Source organism: Staurois parvus, unplaced genomic scaffold, assembly GCF_062004578.1.
Source record: "Staurois parvus isolate SC_StPar_1 unplaced genomic scaffold, SC_StPar_1.0 ptg000014l, whole genome shotgun sequence".
NCBI lineage: Eukaryota > Metazoa > Chordata > Amphibia > Anura > Ranidae > Staurois > Staurois parvus.
The window spans coordinates 9,915,542-9,938,410 of NW_028317810.1; the positions used below are offsets into that span (position 1 = coordinate 9,915,542).

The 22,869-nt window shown below is 43.8% G+C and overlaps 1 protein-coding gene across 1 annotated transcript; it reads left to right on the plus strand.

Annotated features, from left to right (window-relative positions):
- Positions 1-5,693: 5,693 nt before the first annotated feature.
- Positions 5,694-22,341, plus strand: LOC149473523 (phosphatidylethanolamine-binding protein 1-like). Its single transcript, XM_089677286.1, has 4 exons — positions 5,694-5,889; positions 17,047-17,156; positions 17,266-17,366; positions 21,543-22,341. The coding sequence occupies exons 1-4, from the start codon at positions 5,755-5,757 to the stop codon at positions 21,755-21,757; spliced, it is 561 nt and encodes a 186-aa protein (XP_089533412.1). The 5' UTR covers positions 5,694-5,754; the 3' UTR covers positions 21,758-22,341.
- The last annotated feature ends 528 nt before the right edge of the window (positions 22,342-22,869 follow it).

Here is a 22,869-nt window from a genome sequence, read left to right on the forward strand (position 1 = left end):
ACCTTCTTCCACATGTTTGCTGTGTTCTTCACATGGCTTCTCACAAACTGCAAATGGGACTTATGGCTTTCTTTCAGCAATGGCTTTCTTGCTACTCTTCCATAAAAGCAAGATTTGCGGAGAGCACAACTAGTAGTTGTCCTGTGCATAGATTTTACCACCTGAGCTGTGGATCTCTACAGCTCCTCCAGAGTTACTATGAGCCTCTTGGCTACTTCTCTGATTAATGCTCTCCTTGCCCAGCCTGTCAGTTTAGGTCATGTCTTGGTAGGTTTGCAGTTGTACCATACTCTTTCCATTTTTGGATGAAGGATTGAACAGTGCTCCATAAGATGTTCAACGCTTGGGATATTTTTTTATAACTTAACCCTGCTTTATACTTTTCCACAACTTTATCCCTGACCTTTCTGGTGCTTTCCTTGGCATTTATAATGCTGTTTGTTCACTAATATTCTCTAACAAACCTCTGAAGGCTTCACAGAACAGCTGTATTTATACTGAGATTAAATTACACACAGATGGACTCTACTTACTAATTAGGTGACTTCTGAAGGCAATCGGTTCCACTTGATTTTAGTTAGGGGTATCAGAGTAAAGGGGGATGAGTACAAATGCATGCCACACTTTTCAGATATTTACCATTTATCATTTTACTTCCACTTCACAATTATGTTCCACTTTGTTTTGGTCTATCACATAAAATCCCAATAAAATACATTTTCATTTTTGTTTGTAACATGACAAAATGTGGAAAATTACAAGGGGTATGAATACTTTCAAGGCAATGTAGATACTTTAGGTCCCATTCACACTTTGGCGTTCTTGGAATGCACAACAAATGCGCCAAAATACGCATCATGCTTGCGGTGCCATTAATTCTTAATACAGGTAGCACTCATACATTTTGCTGTGAGTTTGCTGTGTGAAAAAAGGCACAAAAACACGCATTACAAAGTGCGCTTGGCTCAGTGTGCCAAAAAAAGGTACATGAGCTACTTTGGTATGTTTGTTACATGTAGGGTAGCCCATTCAAGTGAATGGGCTGCTGTATGATGTTGCACAACAACTGCGCCAAATGCAACCTTAGTATACCTAGAGATACAAGAAACTTTGTAAATATAACCCATTACATGTTTATTTTCTTTCTCTGTGATGTAAGTCCCAGCCTTTGGTCAGTGTAAACATTGCATTGTGTACATCCAGCTTGTCTGTAAACTACAGACAGAAATGAGCATAAGGCATCTTCTCCACACGTTTGATTCAATGTGTTTATTGCTCGGTGCTATGAATAATAATTTCTGTATTCCAAAGTAAACTTGCAATTACTGTAGGTCACAAGCCCCTACCTGAATTTAGCTACAACACATGGATAAAATACTAGGAGTAAATCAGGGATGCCTCTACATATGTCCTCTGTTTTCCACAATTGATTGTCTGAAATGATATATAATGGAATGATGTACATGGTTTAGATAAACCTACTTTTGCTCTGAACCTCCCACTTCTTCTCAAAAGGTTCAGTCTGTGCTCCAGAAATTGAATTCTGGCCTATTCTCTTGGCTTGATTGCGGCAACATTATCAAAATAGCTAACTTACCCAAGTTTCCATATCTTTGATTTAGTGGGGAATGCAGGGATGTAAATTTGGGGACCACATTCCACCTTCCGTGGAGTGAATACACTAAGGTAAGGGGGGGGGGGGTTGTTACTGATATAAGGGGGAACCTTTATATCAGTGTCCCCCCTTACTGTAGTGTATTTTATACTCCCCCTTACTTCAGTGATCCCCCTTCCCCCACAGACTTTGCGTGGCCTGGCTGGCTAGGAGCTGTCACTGACCTGACTTTCTCCATTGCTTGCTCAGGTGTAGCAGGGCGGTCAGACAAGGTCCAGTCTACACAGCTTGGTGCCGGTGGCTCCTCATCACCACTTCTGTCTGTCCTCTACACCAGAGTCCTCCAGCGATACAGTCCTGGTGGCCAGTGGCTCTTCCTCCGCCGCACCCAAGTCCCAGCTTCCCTCCAGTCCTGCTGTTTCATAAAAGGCACCAAGCAGCACCATGATGTCACTGAGCTACGCGCGCACAGTCCTGAAGCTCGCCCACAGCCATATTTTTTACAGGCAGTCGCTGTTCGTAATGGACATTTATGGCCAAACAGCTGCAACCACTGATCAGTGTATGGACAGTAGCGGGTGGCACATCAAGATTCAATTAAGAATAGACTAGCTTATTCTGGAGTGTGACTTTTCATTCATTTCTATGCACCGCAGCTGAGCTGCGGTGGATAGAAATGCAGACAAATGTAATGAAGAAATGAGGACATAAACAGAAGTACAGTGAAAAAGAAAAGTGAAACGTTACTTTTTAGAGCTCATTTACACTGGTGTTTAGATACGTACAGCTTATAATTTTGTAAGTATCGAAGCACTATAGGAATCAAAAGGGCCATATACACAGCTGCATCTACAAACAAAGAAGTGAGACACAGCTGTGTTCAGGGTCGAACATATAAATATGTATACAAATGCACACATATGGCGTTATTTACTAAAACTGCACGGTGCAGCTCTGCATAGAAACCAATCGGCTTCCAGGTTTTTTTTGTCGAAGCTTAATTGTACAAGCTCATGTTAGAAACTTATTAGCTACCATGTACAGCTGCACCAGATCCTGAATGAACCGGTTTTAGTAAATCCTCCCCATAATGTCATTAGAAGAGTTGTACAGGTCTAAAACAAACTATTAATGGATACAAATTGGGTCAGTTCAGCAGGGACTGGCAGAATTTGGATCCATGCATGGCTGGGCTGATTGTTTACCAATTGACTTGCGTCTGTCCGGTTCTTGCTGATCAATCAGTGCTGCAGGCTATAGCCGGCAGCATTGATCAATGTATTCTGAAGGCAGGGATGGCTCTTCACTATCAGAAAATAATGCCTCAGAGTAATTTCCCCATCTACACTGAGTGTGTAAATGGGGCATCTGGATCTTTTTTTTTTCATACAACCCGCTGGATGAATAAAAAACATAATGTATGGGCTGTCTTAGTGCTGTATGCATCTAAACATGAGTAATTTAGGCGGGATCTTCTACTATCTGTCTGCAAGAACCTGCATACCTTGCAGAAAGTTTGCATATGCCGATGTGTATGAGCCCAAAAATAACGTTTGTGAACAGACAGGCTTTTAATGCAGATAAGACATAATGGGATTTATTTTCTAATACTTGAGAGTGCAAAATCTGGTGCATTTCTACGTAGAAACCAATATGCTTCCAGGTTACACTCCATTCACACTTGTGCGACTTGTCATGTGACTTTGGACATCAAAGTCACATGACAAGTCAAAGCCCATGTTTTCCAATGATAACCATTCATATATGTGCAGCTTAAAGTCTCAGCGACTTCAAAGTACACTACTTTGGTCTGATTTTCATGCAACTTGAGGGCCTTAGACTTCAATGTTAACCCTCAAAAGCTGCATGAAAGTCGTACCTGAACGTTTTACATGCAACAGTGGGTCTGACATTGCAGAGGGTCAACAAGTTACACCCATCCAAAGTTGCATCAAAGGTTCACCAAAATTGCACACCAAAGTCGCTCATGTTTGGAGTCGTAGAAGTCAGGGGCGGACTGACCACTTGTAAACTCGGGCACTGCCCGAGGGCCCGGGGTCAGTAGGGGGCCCCATGAGATGCCCCTGGTACCTTTTTCATAGGCTTTTTTGAGTTTGGGCAAGGACACTGGGGCCCCATGATCCCCTATTGCCCGGGGACCCCATGAGTTGTCATTTCGCCCCTGGTAGAAGTGTGACTGGCGTCTTATTGTCAAAGCTTACTTAAACAAGCTGAAGTTAGAAGCCGATTGGCTACCATGCACAGCTGCTCCAGATTCTGAGTGCTCCTGTTTTTTTTGAGTGCTCCAGTTCTAGTAAATCTCGCGTGTCCCGTTGGCATTAAAGTATTCTTATCTGCTTGTTTGCAATGTACATTGAGCTGCACAGTGCGCACATCATCTTGACCTAGCCAATCAAAACAGCCAAAGATCAGAACCCAGAAAAAGACTGGATAAAGATTTCAATGGCCAGCCAGGGAGCTCCTGGACACCTCATTGCTGGAGTGGAGATCAGCATGGTTCTACTTTAAAGCAGATCTTCACCCAACAACTCCCCTCCGTGTTTATTTATTTTTTTTACCCCTACTTATCGGGAAGTGGGTTGTGCACATTTTCCTTTTGAGATCCCCTGCCACTACTCGGTTCTGCGCTGCCATGCTGTTCTTGTTCTCGTCTATGGTTGTGGGAAGATCTTTGGTTGCTGGAGGGGTCTGTTGTGGGGAAATCTAATGTTGCTAGGGGGTCTATTGTTGTGGGAAGATCTAATGATGCTGGGGGTCTATTGTTGTGGGAAGATCTAATGTTGCTGGGGGGTCTATTGTTGTGGGAAGATCTAATGTTGCTGGGGGGTCTATTGTTGTGGGGAGATCTAATGTTGCTGGGGGTCTATTGTTGTGGGAAGATCTAATGTTGCTGGGGGTCTATTGTTGTGGGAAGATCTAATGTTGCTGGGGGGTCTATTGTTGTGGGGAGATCTAATGTTGCTGGGGGTCTGTTGTGGGAAGATCTAATGTTGCTGGGGGTCTGTTGTGGGGAGATCTAATGTTGCTGGGGGTCTATTGTGGGAAGATCTAATGTTGCTGGGGGGTCTATTGTGGGGAGATCTAATGTTGCTGGGGGGTCTATTGTTGTTGTCTGAAGGGGATCTATTTTACTACTTTTCTTGTTATTAACAAATTCCATACAAATTACTTAGCACCACAAAATGATACTTGGTTCTGTATTCTCTAAAAAGGGCGGTACTGGGAGGTGGGTTGGGGGTGGATACAAGAGATGGTCCTCGGAGGCGGGTAGGAGGCGTGGACTCAGAAAGGGGGAGTTCCTTCACCTATTCTCTGAGAAAAGAACGCTGGTGACATCCAGAGCTGAGTGTATGCATGTTTTTATGTGCGTTGTCATGCTACATGCATAGGGCAGCTCATTCAATAGGTTGTCCTACACGTGGCAAACATGTCATCATGCACCTTTCGTAAGCGTCATGTCGGCCGGCACCAACACGTGTTTGAATTTAGTGTGCATTGATGGGCCTCTATAGTGTGACTGCAGCCACAGCCAGGACTATTAAGCAGAGATGTTTCTGGAACAGCATGACAGCCCGGCAAACTGCATTTCCAGAAGTGCGACTGCTCCTCACATTAGACCAGGCTGATCTTGTTACCCCCTGGCTGCGCCAGTGATCTGGCAGAAGACTGCAGAGCAGGAAAATGAGATTTGTTGGGGATCAAAGCAGTGAAGCCAGAGGATCAGCATTACAGATCGGCCTTTATAGAAGGGGAGGTCATCGTCCTACGTGGATGGAACGATCGGGCGATCGCAGGGCTTTGTGCTGAGCACTCGGCGCAGCCATTGATTTGCCATGCATCTCCCGAGCCCGCACAGACCACGCCCACTCGGCAATAACAACACTAATGGTGTCTGGATGAACACGTGAGACTCCTTCCCCAGCCGTCACTCTCCGCAGGCTGCGGGGGGACTGGACCATCACACGGGTGATCTCCGTCCGCCAATAGGAAGCCGGCGCCGGCGCACGCCCTCCTTTCTTATTGGCGGCGCGTCAGGCAGGGGCGTGTGTGCGCGGCTCCGCCCCGTTCTCGTGTTGCTGGGCTCGCTGAGAGTGGCGCAGCGCCGATCGCAGAGCAGGATGCCGGTAGACGTGTCCCAGTGGTGCGGGGCTCTGGCCCTGGATGAGGTGGACGAAAAGCCGTCACACCCGCTTAGTGTGAAGTACGGGTCGCTGAGCATAGAGGAGCTGGGCCAAGTGTTCACCCCCACACAGGTAGTGCTGCTGCTGCGGCGTGGACGGTCCCTGCCACTCCCACCGCTATGGCACATTCGTCCTGTGTACAGATCTGTGTGTGCGCCCGCCTTCTGCTGTACCAATAGGGAGCAGCCATGGCCACCGGTGTGACCTCTGATCCGGGCACTTCTCGCATCACATGCTGCGACCTTCTTGTCGGAGCCGTCTAATGTGAACGAGCCAATCCGCCGAATAGCCCCAACTTCCCATCAGGTGATTGGTTAGAGCAGAAGATCAATAGGCAGCCCTGAGATGCTTGGATCATGAATCCCATCAATTGGTTATCAGATTGCAAGGAGAAGGAGATTCCAGAACTTACTATTCTATTTGCAACTATCAAACGTCACTTCGCAGTGTGTGGCAGCATCAGGCGTCTAGAGATCGACTCCTATCGGGAGCGATCTGTCCAAAAGAAATGGAGGTTTTATTGAAGTGTGTATGGCCACTGTAACAGATTGGCCTTCTGTGTATTAACCCCTTGTCCTCCTGAGGATTTACCCCCCCCCGCCTTCCTGACCAGGCCATTTTTTGCGATATGGTGCGTTACTTTGACAATTGTGCGGTCATGCAACACTGCACCCAAATTAAATTTGTCCTTTTTTTTTTTTTTTTCCCCCACGCATAGAGCTTTTTTTTTGGTGGCGTTTGATCACCTGTGTGTTTTTTATTTTTTGCGCTATAAACACAAAAACGCCAACAATTTTGAGAATATTTTTGACTTTTTGCTATAAAACATCCAGTAAAAAAAAATTCAACTAAAATTTCACCATACATTTAGGCCAAAATGTATTCTGCGCCTTGCCTTTGCTAAAACAAATCCCAATACGTGTAAATTTAAATGGTATACATGAAAGAGCGTCTACAAATGGCGGTATATATACTGGGGTTTTTTTTTTTTAACCAGTATCAGTGATTTATAGCGAGACTGCGGAGGGCATTCTGACACTGGGGGGGAACTGATGTGTTGTCACGGATATCCCCAGTGACACCAATACAGTGATCAATGCTAATAAAAAGCACTGACACTGTACTAATGACACTGGGCAGGAAGGGGATAACGTGGGGCAATCAAAGGGTTAACTGTGTACTTCACTGTAAGCACACTGCTTTGTGTGGCTCTGCTATGCAGAGCCATACAAAGCAGTGTGCTGGTGCTGGCAGGGGAGTGTTGTTTACATACAGACCTCTCTCCCATCAGTGATAGTCAACGATCGCTGGGTGCCGGCAGGAAATCTTTGGCCAGGACTCAGTGATTGACACCTGAGGCTGCCAATGGCGGCTTGTGCCCCTTACCTGGAAACGCAAAATCACGTGTATATATACGTGATTTTGGGCAGAGTCCACCCTGCAGCAGTATTTCTGCTATAGGGTGGACTTATAACAGTTAATGGAAAGATGGGTATCAGTCCTGCCTCACTACAGAAGACTCCACCAAGGATCAGAGTCCACCCCACTTTCCCCAGCCAGTGACCTTGTGTTTGTTGGCATTAACTTGAATGAGCCCATGTCTTGTTCTGGTGTGGGGCCCCCAGACAGCGGAGTCCTGGCTCCACCCACAAGGTAGAGGGGCCCGCTGTCACTCAGAATATCCCAGAGAATGCAGGAGGACCATTGAAAGCAGCTCATCAGGCTAGAAGGCCAAGTTGACACAGGCAATGTGTTCTAAAGCAGCCTCAAGTTGTTCAGACACCTTGCTCAGGAGTTCAAGCCACACTCTTTTCAGTGGTCATAAAATTGGAAGCAGGGGAGGACTGACCATTCGAGCACTCGGGCACTGCCCGAGGGCCCGGGGCCAGTAGGGGGCCCCATGAGATGCCCCTGGTACCGTTCATGGGCTTTTTCATAGGCTTTTTTGGGTGTGAGCGAGGACACAGGGGCCCCATGATCCCCTATTGCCCGGGGGCCCCATGAGTTGTCTAGCTGCCCCTGATTGGAAGTGATAATTTTTGACATTTTGCAGCCGCATCTTAAACTAGTCGCCATAGGTGGGTTTACAGTATATTTCAGTAGCCATGAGTGGATTGGCTTGATAACATCAATTATTATTATACAGTATTTATATAGCGCCAATGGTTCGCTCAGCGCTGTACATTACAAAGGGGGACAGAACATGTGACAGAACAATACCAATACAATGCAAAACATGAGGGGATCGAGGGCCCTGCTCTTTCGAGCTTACAATCTAGGAGGGATGTCTACTGAACCCTGCAGGCACCTATTCTTGCCTCACTTCACCACTAAGGGCTCGTTCCTACCACAATTTCTGCATTTTGGATGCATTTCTGCATGTGCGTTTTTGATGCATTCTGGTGCCTTTTTTTCCCCTTTTTTTTTTTTCTCCCTTTTTCATCTGTGTTTTGGTGCATTTTGCCGCATTCCAGCTCTATACAGAAAAAAATGCAGCATGTTCTGCTTTTGTTGAGTGCACTGGTGTGAACTACAGTAGTGCCTTTGTACTACTTTGACAACACTTTTTGTTGCATGTTAAAAACGCACTGGACTGCATGTGCCCTAATGCTGCCGCGTGTACACCTCCATCCTCTCCCTGTTTTAACAGTTGTGAGTGGCATTGATAGGCAGGTCAGAGAAGTGGTAAAAACACAACCCAGCCCCTATTATCTTTGGCCGTGTGAAGAATGCTGGGGCTATACACCTTTGAGGTGGTCATCCTCAACCATGGTAAGTCAGTGCTTTGGAGTAACTTTAACCACTTGCCCTCCAGAGGATTTACCCCCCCCCCCCCCCTCCTGACCAGGCCATTTTTTTCAATACAGCACTGTGTTACTTTAACTGACAATTGTTCGGTCATGTGACGCCGCACCCAAATGAAATTAATGTCTTTTTTTTTTTTCTTTTTTTTTCCCCCCAGAAATAGAGATTTGTCAGTGGTATTTTTTTGCATTTTTAATTTTTTGTGCTATAAACAAAAAAGAAAATTTAGAAAAATATATTTTTGACTTTTTGCTATAAAACTTATCCAGTAAAAAAAAAATGAAAAACGCATATTGTCATCAATTTAGGCCAAAATGTATTCTGCTATATGTCTTTGCTAAAAAAAAAAAAAAAAAAAAAATCCCAATATTTAATTTGTTTACATGAAAGTTATAGCATCTACAAATGGAGGGGTATATATACTGGAATTTATACTAATAATATCAGTGACTTGTAGCGGGACTGAGGTGGGCGTTCTGACACTGGGGGGGAACTGATTAACTGCCACTGACATCCCCACTGACACTAATACAGTGGTCAGTGCTAATAAAAAGCACTGACACTGTACTAATGGCACTGGGCAGGAAGGGGTCGATCTAAGGGTTAACTGTGTATGTTTTACTGTGTGCTGTGCGTTTTACTTGGGGAAACATGCTGCTTTGTATTGCTCTGTTAGTCAGCATGTCAGAGCTGACAGGGGAGAGATCTATATTGTTTACATACAGACCTCTCTCCTGTCAGTGATCACCGGGTGCCGGCGGGGAGTCTTCATCCGGTACCCAGTGATCAACAGCTGTAGCTGCCAATGGTGGCGCTGGTAGAGCGGCGCTCCCCCTACCTGAAAATGCAGAATCCCATATCTATACATGGTTTCGCCCAGCCCTGCTGCCCTGTAGCAGTAGTTCTACTATAGGGCTGCCGGGAGCAAGTTAACAGTTGAGTGGCGTTGATGGGCAGGTCAGAGAAGTGGTAGAAACACAAACCAGCCCCCTATTATCTTTGGCCGTGTGAAGAATGCTGGTGCTAAGGCTGTCATCCTCAGCCATGGTAAGTCATTGCTTTGGAGTTACTTTAAGGGTATCCGTGGCCTGACATTTCACTGGCTGCATGCTTGTACCAGTATGGAAACTCAACTGCAAAGCCTGCACCTTAGACAGACAAATCGGTGTTGACAGCCCTGTGAGGCCTGGTTGTGAGCCCCATTTGGATAGCTCTTCAGAGAGTATTTTACAGGCAGTGAGGAGGCATTGTATCACCTTCTCACTACCTGTTTTAACCACTTGCCCACTGGAAGATTTTACCCCTTTCATGGCCAGGCCATTCTTTGCTATACGGCTCTGTGCTTCTTTAACGGACAACTGTGCCGTCATGCAACGCTGCATACAGATTAAATTTATATCTTTTTTTTTTAACACAAATAGAGCTTTCTTTTGTTGGTATTTTAATCGCAACTGTTTTTTTTTTTTGTTTTTTTGCACTATAAATGAAAGACTGAACGTTTTGAAAAAAAAAAATTTTGTGCTATAAAACATCCCATAAAAAAAATCTTCATAAATTTAGGCCAACATATATTCTGTACATGTCTTTACTAAAAAAAAAAAATCCCAATAAGTATATATTGGTTTGCATGAAAATTTTAGCATCTACAAATGAGTGTGTGTCTATATACTGGATTTTTTTTTTTAAATAGTAATGGCAGTGATCAGTGACTTATGGTAGGACTGTGATAATACAGATCTGACACTTACATCACCAGTGACACTAATACAGTGATCAGTGCTAATAAAAATGCACTTACACTGGGCAGGGAGGTGTTAACATCTGGGGCAATCAAAGGGGTTAACTGCCTAACTAGATGTGTGTATGGTTTTACTAGGGGATGTGACAACAGGGAGACAAAAACCAGCACATCCCTGCTGTCAGTTGAGAGATCTGTGTTGATTACCAACACAGATCTCTCGTCTGTCACTAGCCCAGATTATTGGTGGGTCCCGGCTATGAATCATTGATTGGTATGTCAGGGAGCCAGTGACAGCGTGGGTAGATAGGCATGTCAGGGAGCCAGTGACAGCGTGGGTAGATAGGCATGTCAGGGAGCCAGTGACAGCGTGGGTAGATAGGCATGTCAGGGAGCCAGTGACAGCGTGGGTAGATAGGCATGTCAGGGAGCCAGTGACAGCGTGGGTAGATAGGCATGTCAGGGAGCCAGTGACAGCGTGGGTAGATAGGCATGTCAGGGAGCCAGTGACAGCGTGGGTAGACGGGCGCACGCGCGGAATTCAAAGTCGTGTATATATGTGACTTTGCACAGCGGGCCCATACTGTAGCAGTAAAGCTACAGTGTGTAGTTGATAAGTGGATAACCCCCTTCAATGCATGCAGCTGCAGGGTGTTTGCAGCTCAGCCCCATTTATTTGAATGGAACACACAAGATGGGTGGTAGTGCCAAATGGGGTATATTTCTAGCCGTAAAGTTATGCAGCTGAAGCATGTGTACACCCCCACTGCTGCCTTTGCAGCTAAAAGGGGAGTTGTCAAGATGCGTCTTGATTGCATGGTTTTACCGCTCCCCCAACTAAAAGTTTAAATTAAGGTCATCCTCTTTGGTTCTGATTGAAGTTTGCAGCAGTGGGAGGCCTTAGATGATGGGGTGAGGGAAGATGCCATTTTTTTGGGGTCTGAACTATCAATGCATTTGCTGATACCTAGAAAAAGGCATTCAGCAGGTTCATGTAGTTTGGCAAATGGTAGCAGATTGGTCATCATTTTGTGTTTTGCCTGTGGCAAAATGCTAATGCAAAATTGCTCCTGGGTGAGGGCCAAAAATTGGTCTCTGAGCTTCTTTTGAGCAACAGTTGTACATAGTGTAGCCCATTCAAGTGAATGGGCTACACTATGTGCAACATGCATTTCTGCGAGAGAATTGCGCTAACAAACATGCGAAGTTCCCGCTACGCGTAATGTGAACGGGTATTTAAAGTCTTTACACAAGGATACCTTTTTTTTTGCTTCCAAATCCACTAGACTTATAAAAAAATTATATTAAAAAAGTGATAGATATTTTTAGCTATTTTTTTTTTCCCCTTGCTGTTTTGGCTTTCGTATTGTGCAGAATTGTTTTTGTTATCTGTATTCTGTTTAAAATATAACCTACTGGACAATATGTTATCAAGATTGTCCACTACAGTTCAGTGGATCAAATGTTTTGATACTGTGAAATGTTTTCTTATTGGACATATAGAGGTTGATTTACTAAAACTGGAGAGTGCAAAATCTGGTGCAGCTGTGCATGGTAGCCAATCAGCTTGTAACTTCAGCGTGTTCAGTTAAGCTTTGACAGTTAAACCTGGAAGCTGATTGGTTTCTATGCAGAGCTGTAACAGATTTAGCATTCTCCAGTTTTAGTAAATCTCCCCCAAAGAGTATGATTGCAGAAATACTAACAGGCATTGATATCTGATCTTGCTTATGTATGGATCAGGTGACTTACATCTTGGGGTAGGGGTGGTTGACCAGAGATTACTGGCAAGGTTATAGTTTTTTCAGTAAAAAAGGCCCTTTTCACCCGTGGCTGACCCATTTATTTATTATTTATTTCAGGTACTTATATAGCGACGTCAATTTACGCAGCTCTTTACATACATGTATTGTACATTCACATCAGTCCCTAACCCTCAAGGGGCATACAATCTAAGGTCCCTAACTCACATTCATACATACACATAGGGCCAATTTAGACAGGAGCCAATTAACCTACCAGCATGTCTTTGGAGTGTGGGAGGAAACCGGAGTACCTGGAGGAAACCCACGTAGTTGCAGGGAGACCCATCAGTGAATCCACTTGCTCAGTGGGTGATGAGAGGTCCGAGTCAACTCTGCTGCTGCTGAGCGGACACACACAGTCAGATGGAAACAGACCCCCTGCCCATTTCCATCCGACTGCTATCCGATCTGATGGACGGAAGAGGAATGGATTCCCATCCGTCTTTTTGGTGGATCAGATTGGATGTCGTTGAGTGTAAACTGACACATCCTTTTACATCAGCCGCTCCATAGAGGAGAATAGGGGTCCCGATCCGGTCTGCCTGAAAAACGGGCAGACAGACCCTTTCGGAATGTCTGTGTGAAGGGGGCCAAAGGGTGTTTATGTAGGTATTTATGTAGTACCAACAATTTTAGCAGTGCTTTACAATTTAGCAGTGTACATGTACATCTCTGTCCTCAAGGATCTTCTAATCGGCTCCAGGTTAGTCCACCTTTTTGCAGTCCTTTTAAAGTGGTTGTAAAGGCTTAAGGTGATTATTTACTTTAAAACAGAAATGTGGGATTTTCTTTTTTTTTTTGTTTGCCCAGTCATACTTACCTAGGTGGATGCAGTGTCAGTCAGATGCTGCATCTGTCCCCCCGCAGGCTCTAAGGGTGAAAGCGATAACATGATCTCTGAGTTCTCGCAGCCGCTCTGAGCAGAGAGTGGGACTGTCGGTCACCGCTGTGTGCTCTGCCCCCCCCCCCCCCGCACTCAATGGAGTGCTGGGTTCTTGTGGAGGGAGAGAGGGCGGCTGGCTCAGGCACTCAGCAGATCGCTAACCCCCGGTTCACATATATATGCCGGCCGTGCCGGTCTCGTGCCCGTGCAATACGTGGGCCGCGTTTTGCATGGGCACGAGAGCCCATTTATTTGTATGGACTCCCGTGCCCGTGACGCGCAGGAAAGAAGTCCCTGCACTTCTTTGGAAAACGCAGCCTGCACGGGAATCTCGGTTCCCAGTACAGTTGCGTTTTCCAGTGCGAGCGGCATGCCATTAGATGTAATGGCCCCTGCCTGCGGGTCCTCATGTCTCTGTGCGGGTGGTGCGGCTGCACGGATTTTTATGCAGATCTGCAGTGGCACCACCTGCACAGATGTAAACCTAGGGTAAGAGGCTGAACCAGGTGATGTTCCAGACTCTGGGGTGGATCCCGACTTTGAAGTCAGGCCGCTGTCAGCTTAAAACGGGTCACAGGAGTGCAAAACGAACTGCACTCCTATGATCCAAAGGAGAAGTACAGCCAAAAGAGCTTTGACTGTACTTCTCCTCCTTTTTATTGCATTCTCTGCATTAGGGAATTAAAACTTCCATGATCAGCCCCTCCTAAATACTTACCTGTGCTCAATCCTGACATCTGAATAAAGAAACTGGAGTCTTATGCGGGAGTTGGTATGCAGTTATCTGATTTATTTATTTATTTATTTTTTTCCTCTCTGTCTACATACATACACATACTAGGGCCAGTTTAGACGGGAGGCAATTCACCTACCAGTATGTCTTTGGAGTGTGAGAGGAAACCTCCACAAGCCCAGGAGGAACATGCAAACTAAGCGTTTGGTTAACCAAAAATAAAAAAAGCTGTGGCAGGCTAGCGGCCAAACCTAAACCTAGTAGCTATCCCCCACTTTCTCTGTTTGCCCCATATTGGTATTTTCTCTGCAGTAGCATTTGTGTTGGCAGAGTAGGACTGGCCAGGTGGGATTTCTTCAATGTAGTTGGCCAGCTTAAACATGTATTGCAATATGTGTGAGCTACAAATTCATGTTTTTCATGGCAAAATTTGCTAAAAAGGGTATATAGTGTGCAAAGGGTTTATCCAGAATTCCCATTGAAAGATTTTCCCTTACTGTAGAACTTTTGGATTTTCCGTTACTTTCTGTCTTGGTGACAGTTGCCACCATGATAGAGAGGGTTGATTGTCCCACTGGGGACAATGACGGCAAAAACCTGACAGGAATTGTAATCCTTCCACTGACTACACAGAGCTAGAACAAAAGGTTTGGCAAGAGATTTTCTTTAAGAAGATTGAGTAGTTATTTTTAGAATAGGTCCAGGCTGGTATGACAGCAGATGGAAGCCATGGCTGGTAATCACGGTGCACATTGCTCTTCTTCAGCATGGTACATGATGTATTTGGTGACTGATTTGTGGTATTCCATGTCCATTCTGAATATTTGGCTTCTTCTAATGGAGTAGTCTAGCATAGGTCCATCAAGTAAATGTACAAGGTGCGTTCAAATCAAACCAGGACTCTTGAGTTTATATAAGAAAAGAACAAATTCTAAGGAGTGTAAACTGCTTTTATTTTTCAACATACTTCCCTGCTACATTTGTACAATTATCCCAGCGCTTAAATAATGCCTGGAAAGCTGCGGCATAGAAAGACTTGTGAGTGTGCCTGAACCATCCTAGGACATCCTGCTTCACTTTGTAATCCTAGATTGTAAGCTGTAAAGAGTAGGGCCCTCTAACCCCTCGTGTGCTGTAATGTTTTGTGTATTGTCGTCCCCCCCCCCCCCCCTATTGTACAGCGCTGAGCAAACCCTTCGGCGCTGTATAAACTCGATGTAATAATAATAATCATTCTGTTCATCGTTCCCACAAAAAGATTTGTTGCTTGTGCAATTTTATGACAGGTTATGCATCGATTATCCAGGATCAGGCTTTCCTTGTGCTGAATGACTGCTGTAGGCTGGGAACCACCACAGCTGGAATCGTCACTGATGGATGTACGGCCATCTTTTAAATGTTTACTCGTTTATTCAAATATTTTACTGTGGCTGACTGTCTCGTCACCATACAGTGCTTGAAGTCTTCTGTAGATATCCCTGGGTTTTACACCTTTTGTTCACAAAAAACTTCATCACCACACTGTTCCATGCACGCACTAACACTGTTGTCTGCCATCTTGATCAACAATCTTTGGACTGGCCCGTGACGTGTGCCGGTTATCAGTAATAGGACAGACTTGCCATGTACTGCATGTAGTACTGCCACGCTAGCATCCTTTTTATAACTGTAAGATTAGAAGGCCTGGTTTGACTTGCATGCCCCTCGTATATGAAGATTCTTTGGTTTTAGGTGAAGGAAGGAGATGGAATCTTTCAGAAGGAACCATGTAGACTCTGCTACAGAGTGGCAAGTAAGCAGATGCAGTCTGTAGTGGGGTCTACATGGTTCCTTGCCAATGATAGGCAAGAAAGGAGATGGAATCTGTGTCAGGGTCTATGTGGTTCTTTGTAAAGGAGTACGGTAGGAGATGGATCCTGTAGCAGGGTCTACATGGTTTCTCGTGAAGGTGTGTTAACCATTAGCCACCCAGCCAATGGCCATTTGGCAGCCGACAAAATCCTTCAGCGTTCCAGGTGGACGCCATATGGCGTCCTCCCGGGCATGCACAGTTTTTGTGCCTGCAGAGCCGCGCAGCGGCACGATCTGTCACCGGCCGCGTACCTCGGACACGGCCGATGACAGATCTGAGTACCAGCCCCGTTGCCGGTACCCTGTGACCAATCACAGCAGGTCACATGACAGTTGAATACAATGGATGTCTTCATTCATGCCATCCATTGAATACTAGTGTGCCTAACTGTGAATGGTCACAGCGATCACATGCACAAGCTGGGCCAATCACAGCCCAGCTGTGTCATGTGATTAGCCGTGGCCAAATCACAGCTAAGCACAAAAAAAAAAAAGCCCTGAATGAATCGATGTCATTCAGGTAAATGCTTGCTTCTAGCAAAGTAATTCTTTGGTATGAGCAAATTGTGTACAAAAAAAAAAAATACTGATCACTTCCCCAAAGTAGTACAATGTTACTATGGTAACATTGTACTACTTTGGTCAAAGTGAAATATGAAAAAAATTAAAAATAATAAAAAAATAAAAACTTTTTTTTTTTTTTCATACTGTCACCAGTCAGTGTCCCTGATCACCACCATGCCAGTTATATGATGACGCTGTACTGCACTGGTGACAGTATGTAAAAAAAAAATTGTGAAAATATTTTGAATTTTTTCATTTTCCGAAAAATGACAAAAAAAACAACTTTAAAAAACTCGCCATGCCTCTTATGAAGTACGTCGGATTGTCTACTCTGCAAAAAGGGGTCATTGGGGGGATATCTACTGTTGTGACATTCTTGGACCTCAAGAAATTAATTGGCTGTCAGTGCTTCAGGATTGATCAATATTCAGATCTATCCCATAGTTTGTGAACTCTATAACTTTCCTACAAACTAAATAATACATCCTAATTTGGGTTATTTTCACCAAAGACATGTAGCAGAATACATTTTGGCCTAAATTTATGAAGAACAATTATTTATTTGCAAACGTTTATAACAGAAACAAAGAAAAATGTGTGTTTTTTTTCTTTTTTTTTTGTTTTTTTCTAATAAACCATGCAAATCCTGCTACAGATTCTTTGTGAAAGAAGAGTAAGGAAGGAGGTGGATCTTGTAGCAGGATCTAGACAGTTCCTTGTGAAAGAGAGGAAAGGAGATGTAATGTGTAGCGGGGTCTACATAGTTCCTTGTGAAAGATGTAAAGGAGGAGATGAAATTTGTATCAGGGTCTACATGGTTTTCATAGAATTCTTTGTTTTCAAAATGTAGGTTCAGAACTGCCCTACAAGCATTTCATGGGAAGGCATGGACAGCAACAAACTGTACACTATTGCAATGACAGACCCAGATGCACCCAGCAGGAAAAATCCAAAATTCAGGTTAGACGAATCTTGTTGTAAAAGTAATTTGTTCTAATAAAGCACAGAACACTCAATCACTGTGTCCATAATTATGTCTAGATGTTTTCAAATGTATTTTTTGCTTTAGGGAATGGCACCACTTTCTTGCTGTAAACTTGAAAGGGAACGACATCAGCAGTGGTTGTGTCCTGTCTGATTATGTTGGCTCAGGTCCACCAAAAGGAAGTGGTGAGTGACATTTATGGAAAATAATAGTGTGAGATGGCAATGACATTAAACCATCTGGATGTGTATGCTGACTTACAATGGAAATGAAGCCTGAAAATGCACAGGTTTAAAGTGATACTAAAGTCTAAGTGGATTTTGTCTTCATGTACCCTCTGCATTAAAGTGAAAAGCTCCCCACTACCTGCCCTACCCTCTCTCTGTCCCTAAACACTTACCTGGCTCTGTCTCCACTTAATTGCTGCCCATGTCGCCATCCCCGCTCCCTTTACCTCCTGCTTTCATAGGAGGGTAGCAGAGCCACAAGCTAACTCCAGCTTGAGTAGGTCAAGAGCTGAGTGCTCCTCCAGGGACTGCCGGAACAGGAGGAAAGGGACCTTTCAAAGCAATATAATTGTATAGAGAAAATTAAAACTTTTAACTTTTTTTTTTTTTTTTTTTTATTCAATTTAAAAAAAAAAAAAAAAAAAAAAAGTGATTTAAGTATTAAAGTGCTACTAAACCCACAACCATAAAATCAGTCTGTAGATGCAGTAAATACTTGTGTGGAACCTAAGGAGTTAATACTCCATTTTGGAAAAGGCTATTTGATCCTGTCTTCTCTGATCCTCCCCTTCTTCCAATGTCTGCCTGCCTCTTATCTCCTGATAAGACATATCGTGTGGAGTCATTCTGCACATGCTCAGTTTGGTGTGTATTGCTAGAGGTGTGTTGTGTGTGGTGTTTGTTGTGTTTTTTTTTGTTTTGTTCCTTGGGAGATTACATGTGATTGGCACAGTGCCAGTCAGCACTGTCCAGACAGAGGTCGGGGGTTCTGCACTCCTCCTACAAGCTTTAACATGTGCTCTGCTGGACACTGCTAGAAGTCCCAAGACTGCTCTAACTGCTGATGGGAACAGGTATTTAGCAGTTTATATCTACTAACATAATTGCATTTCTGTGTACTGTGGGAGAGCAGATATAGTGAATGAAGGGTCCTGGGTTTAGCTAAAGTAGTTGCAGTACATCAAGCCAACCAAATGCTTAAAGGTTAACTCCACTTAAGAGAATGGATATAACATTAACGAAAGCTGTACAAGCTATTTTATATAAAAAGCTACATAAGACATTTTATGAATTATTGGTAAAATTCCCTTTGCATCTTGATTACAACCAGATATTATTTTGTGAAACTGCAAGAAAATTCAATTATCCTTTTTCCTTGTAATCAAGGCAACTGGTAAACGGTGTACAGATACTTTAAATTTCCTTAATATGCAATTTAATTGGCTTACTACTGCTTCTTCTTCTTTTTTTTTTTTTTTTTTTTTTTCTCTTGCAGTTTTCTTCTTCCTGTAGTATTGGGACTGGTTGTATGATTATAGAAGATGGACCTTTCCATCTACTTGGGAGTCAGGAAAGTGGAAGTGATACATGTGTCACGCTCCACAAAGCAGGAACAAAGTCTTATGAAGTTTGCTAAAATTCTTGCAGTGTTATTGAGGACTGCTAGTGTAGAAACCTGAAATTTATCTTTGTACTAGTTCCCAGTCTGTTTAGGGTGGCTGTGTGCCTTGGTCATGACCTTTTTGTTTTGCACAGTGCTGTTGATCTTATACTAGGAGTTTGCCTGTAGAAAGTGCACAGGGATGACCTCGGAAGCATGCTTTTGCTCTTTTATTGCCCAGTCAAACATTTAGTACACCCCAAATGACCCCCACGCTTCCCCACCATTGTGTGCTTTAGTATCACTTGCATTTTGTGTTAAAACAAAAAAACCCCACAAGGCTTTAATATCCTATGTGTAAACCCAGAGATAAAGCGTATATACATCACCAATACTGACAGAGAACACATTTCTTACATTCACAGATGGACACAGCTCTTCCTAATTCTTGACCATGGGATTATAGTGCCACCTTCAGAAGTAGAACACTAGGCGGAACAATAGAACACAGCATCACCCGTGGGCAGTCCTAACTGGTAATCCCCCTTCCCCCAACTTTTCTTGGGTGGGCTTGAGTACCTTGTTCCCTCAATTCATGGTCTGGCCCAGTCCACCCTCTACATTCCAGGCCTGAAATACTGGCAAGCAGACTACCTCAGCCAGGAAACACTGGATCAAGGAGGGTGGTCAGTGCACCCAGACACTTTCACAAGCTCTGTCTGCTGTGGGGCACTCCGGGCATGGATCTTCCATGAAGGTACAGAAAGGGTACCGTGCTTTGTGGCAAGAACTAGGGACCCCCTGGCAGATGTGACAGATGTGCTGTGGAGCCATTAATGTTGTCTTTCCTCCTCCCTTGACTGATTCGCAGGGTAGAGACCGTAGGGAATCCAGTTCTTCTGATGGCTTTAGATAGGCCTCGTCAACCAAGGTACCCCAACATAGTGGGCGACGTCCCCTGGCAGCTTTCTCTTTGAGAAGATCTTCTATCCCAAGGGCCAATCTTCCACCCTGTTTTACTGTCGCTGGCTTGGCAGCCTGGTTCTGAGATACAGAGGGTTGTCATCCTTTGTCATTCCCACCATGTTTAGGTTACATAAATCCACCTCTCGGAAGATTTGCCCTCATACTTTTTGCATGGCTGACAGCTTGCATCTGTGTATCCTTCCAGTGTTTCAGATTTTGACCTTTCTCTAATGGGGCAGTGACTAGAAGTTTGCCTTGAGTACCATTTTTAAAGGCAGTTTTCTTTCAACGCAGTCTTTGGATTCATACTTTAATCAAGGGGCTTGACTTTGGGCCTTCTCCAGTGAGATATCCATTTCTGTTGTGAGACTTGAACCTCATTCTTTCAGTTTTTCAGAAACGTCTCTTTGAAAATATTGGGGATCTTCCCTTGATAATTCTCTCCTGGGAGTTTGCGTGAAAGTGATAGCAACTAAAAAGGCAATGTGTCAGAGCTGGCAGCCTTGTCCTGTAAGTCCCTCTGTTTGGTTTTACATAGGGATAAGGTGGTTCTTCATCCACATCCCTCCTTCCTTCTGAAGGTGGTGTCTTCCCTGCCTTCCTGTGCCCTTCACACCCTAAAGAGATTGTGATGCAGTTCTTGTATGTGGTTTGGGCGGTCCATGTGTATCTGTCTGCACGGCCTCCTTCTAGAGGTCTGCTTCTCTTTGTGGTTGCAGATAGCCCACGTAAAGTCTTGTCGCCTTCCTATGCCACTGTTTCTCAGTGGAGCGGACCGACAGTGATCCAGGCATATACCATTGAAGGACGAGCTTCTCCTTTTCCCATTGTGATGCTCCACCAGGGCGATTTATTGCTTCCTTTCTGATATCATGCATTGTCTCAAGTTTGCAAGTTGGTTATGTAGTTGTCTGTGTACATCTTTTACAAGGTTGATCATATACTCTGGTTTCTCTTCAGATCGTCTAAATCTTTCGCCTTTTACAAGGTTGATGTGTGGGCATCTTCAGATGTGTGTTTTGGCCACAAGGTTTTGTAAGCAGCTGTTTGAGCTCTCTTGTTCCCCTCTTTTGGGTGGAGTCTGTGTTGGTGCATGTTTTCTCTCAGTGAAGCCACAACCATGGGACATCCCCATGGTCAAAAATTAGGAAGCGCTTTGTCCATCAATGAACATAAGAGAAAATAGGAATTCTTTGTTACCGTAAACCATTTTCTATGAGTTCATTAACCCACCCCTAAATATGTTTTTCCTTGTACTGCTTTGTGACAATTTGAGCTGCCTATAGCTGGGGGGGGGGGGGGGTGACTACCAGTTAGATCTGCCTAAAGGTGGTGCTGTGTTCTTCCTTCCCTTTTTTTTTTTTTTTTTTTTTTCTTCCACTTCCTAGAGTCTTGCTCCTGAAGGTGGAACTCAAAGAAAGGGACCTCTGCCAGGATTGTTTGCTGTCTGTGTGCCTATGAGGGGCACGTCTCACTTCATGCCCTGATGATGATGGGTGTCAGCCCAAGCAAGGGATAAGTTTCTTAGTAGGGAATAAGGCAGCATTTCAATCCTGATGGGTCTTCTTCACTTTTTGAAAAACCTAAAAGTGTCTGCTCCTAGTTCTGCATTAGGAAATGTAGACATTTGATTGGGAAGGCAGAGGAATGTTTGTGGTTTGTACTTCATACTGTGAATACATTTCATGTGAAACCTAATTTGATACATTGTAGTATATTTAGACAGCTTTTTATGTAGATTCAGACATTTTCACATCTTTGAGTTTTTTTTTTTTTTCTTTCTCTAGGTCTCCATCGTTATGTCTGGTTGGTATATGAGCAGAAGGAGTCACTGAAATGCGATGAGCGAATTCTGACCAACCACTCTGGTGAACACAGAGGATGCTTTAAGGTGTCTAGTTTCCGCAAGAAGTATGGGCTGGGAGCCCCTGTTGCTGGGAGTTGCTACCAGGCTGAGTGGGATGATTATGTCCCCAAGCTGTATGAGCAGCTTAGCTCCTAAAACAATCTGCAGATTTTTTCCGATTTTGCACTTAACTGTTCAAACCACAAATCGTTTCAAATGTTTAAGCCAGCCATTTCATACCACCTGATTTAGGTTTCCGGTGTTGAAGGAAAACCGTTTTGCAAATTTTACCATTTTGCACTTAATTGAGCCAAAACACCATACTGAATGAAAAAACATACAGACCTATGTTGTGTTCTGGTGCACATTGGGCCTGCTGTGCAATGCATTGGGGAACCATCCACACTGAATGGGGCCACAATGCAACACTCATTGCTGCAGGTACGTTGCCATGCTTTGTGGTAATGCACATTAAACATAGGCACTGCCACAATGCACATATCTGAAGGGGTTCTCAAAGTGTTCAGCAGCATGAAAATGAAGAATCCCAAGACACGTGAAGCAAAGCCACCTTTTTCCCTGTTAAAGGTACCATAGTAGCGGTCAGTCTCCAATCTAGGAAAATACTTAGTTTTACTAACAGTAGGAATTCTGGAATGAAGTGGCACATAGATGTATTTTCAGCAGTTTAGTTGTACTAATTTTTTTTTGCATGACATTAAAGTAAAACTTCATATGAAGCAAGGCTTTGTGTTTTCTTTGCTGCAAATATTCATTTATAAATAATGTGAAAATGATTCTATAGAAAGAACTATTTGCAGCTAGAACTTGTCTGTTTTATGTGTGACTTTACAATAATCAATGTATCTATAATGATTGGAATTACTACAAATACAATGTAATGAGATCTTTGCATTAAAGGAACTCTTTATGAAAAAAGAAATGTGGCATGCTGTTGCCCTTTTGAAAGTTTGTTTTTCCTGGGTTCCCCTGGCATGAATACATCACTGATCTGGGACAAGAAAAAATAAAATAAGTATTATCTCACATTAATATGGTGTTTGGTACTGCAGACTATTACTATATATTTATTCTGTTATGCAACATAGAGGGAAATCGGATCACTTGTTAACCACTTTAAGTCCAGATACTATCACCCCCTTCCAGTCCAGGCCAGCTTTCAGCAACTATCACACTTTTGAGTGACAACTAGTCATGCAACACTGTACCCATATGAAATTTTTATCCTTTGAGACTGCTTTATTTTG

What these genes read in the sequence shown, in the direction of transcription:
- LOC149473523 (XM_089677286.1), top strand. Translation starts at nt 5,755, where the DNA reads ATGCCGGTAGACGTGTCCCAGTGGTGCGGGGCTCTGGCCCTGGATGAG. An exon ending in AGGAAAAATCCAAAATTCAG is followed by an intron (nt 17,157 to 17,265) that starts GTTAGACGAATC and finishes TTTTTGCTTTAG; the next exon opens with GGAATGGCACCACTTTCTTG. An exon ending in AGGTCCACCAAAAGGAAGTG is followed by an intron (nt 17,367 to 21,542) that starts GTGAGTGACATT and finishes TTCTTTCTCTAG; the next exon opens with GTCTCCATCGTTATGTCTGG.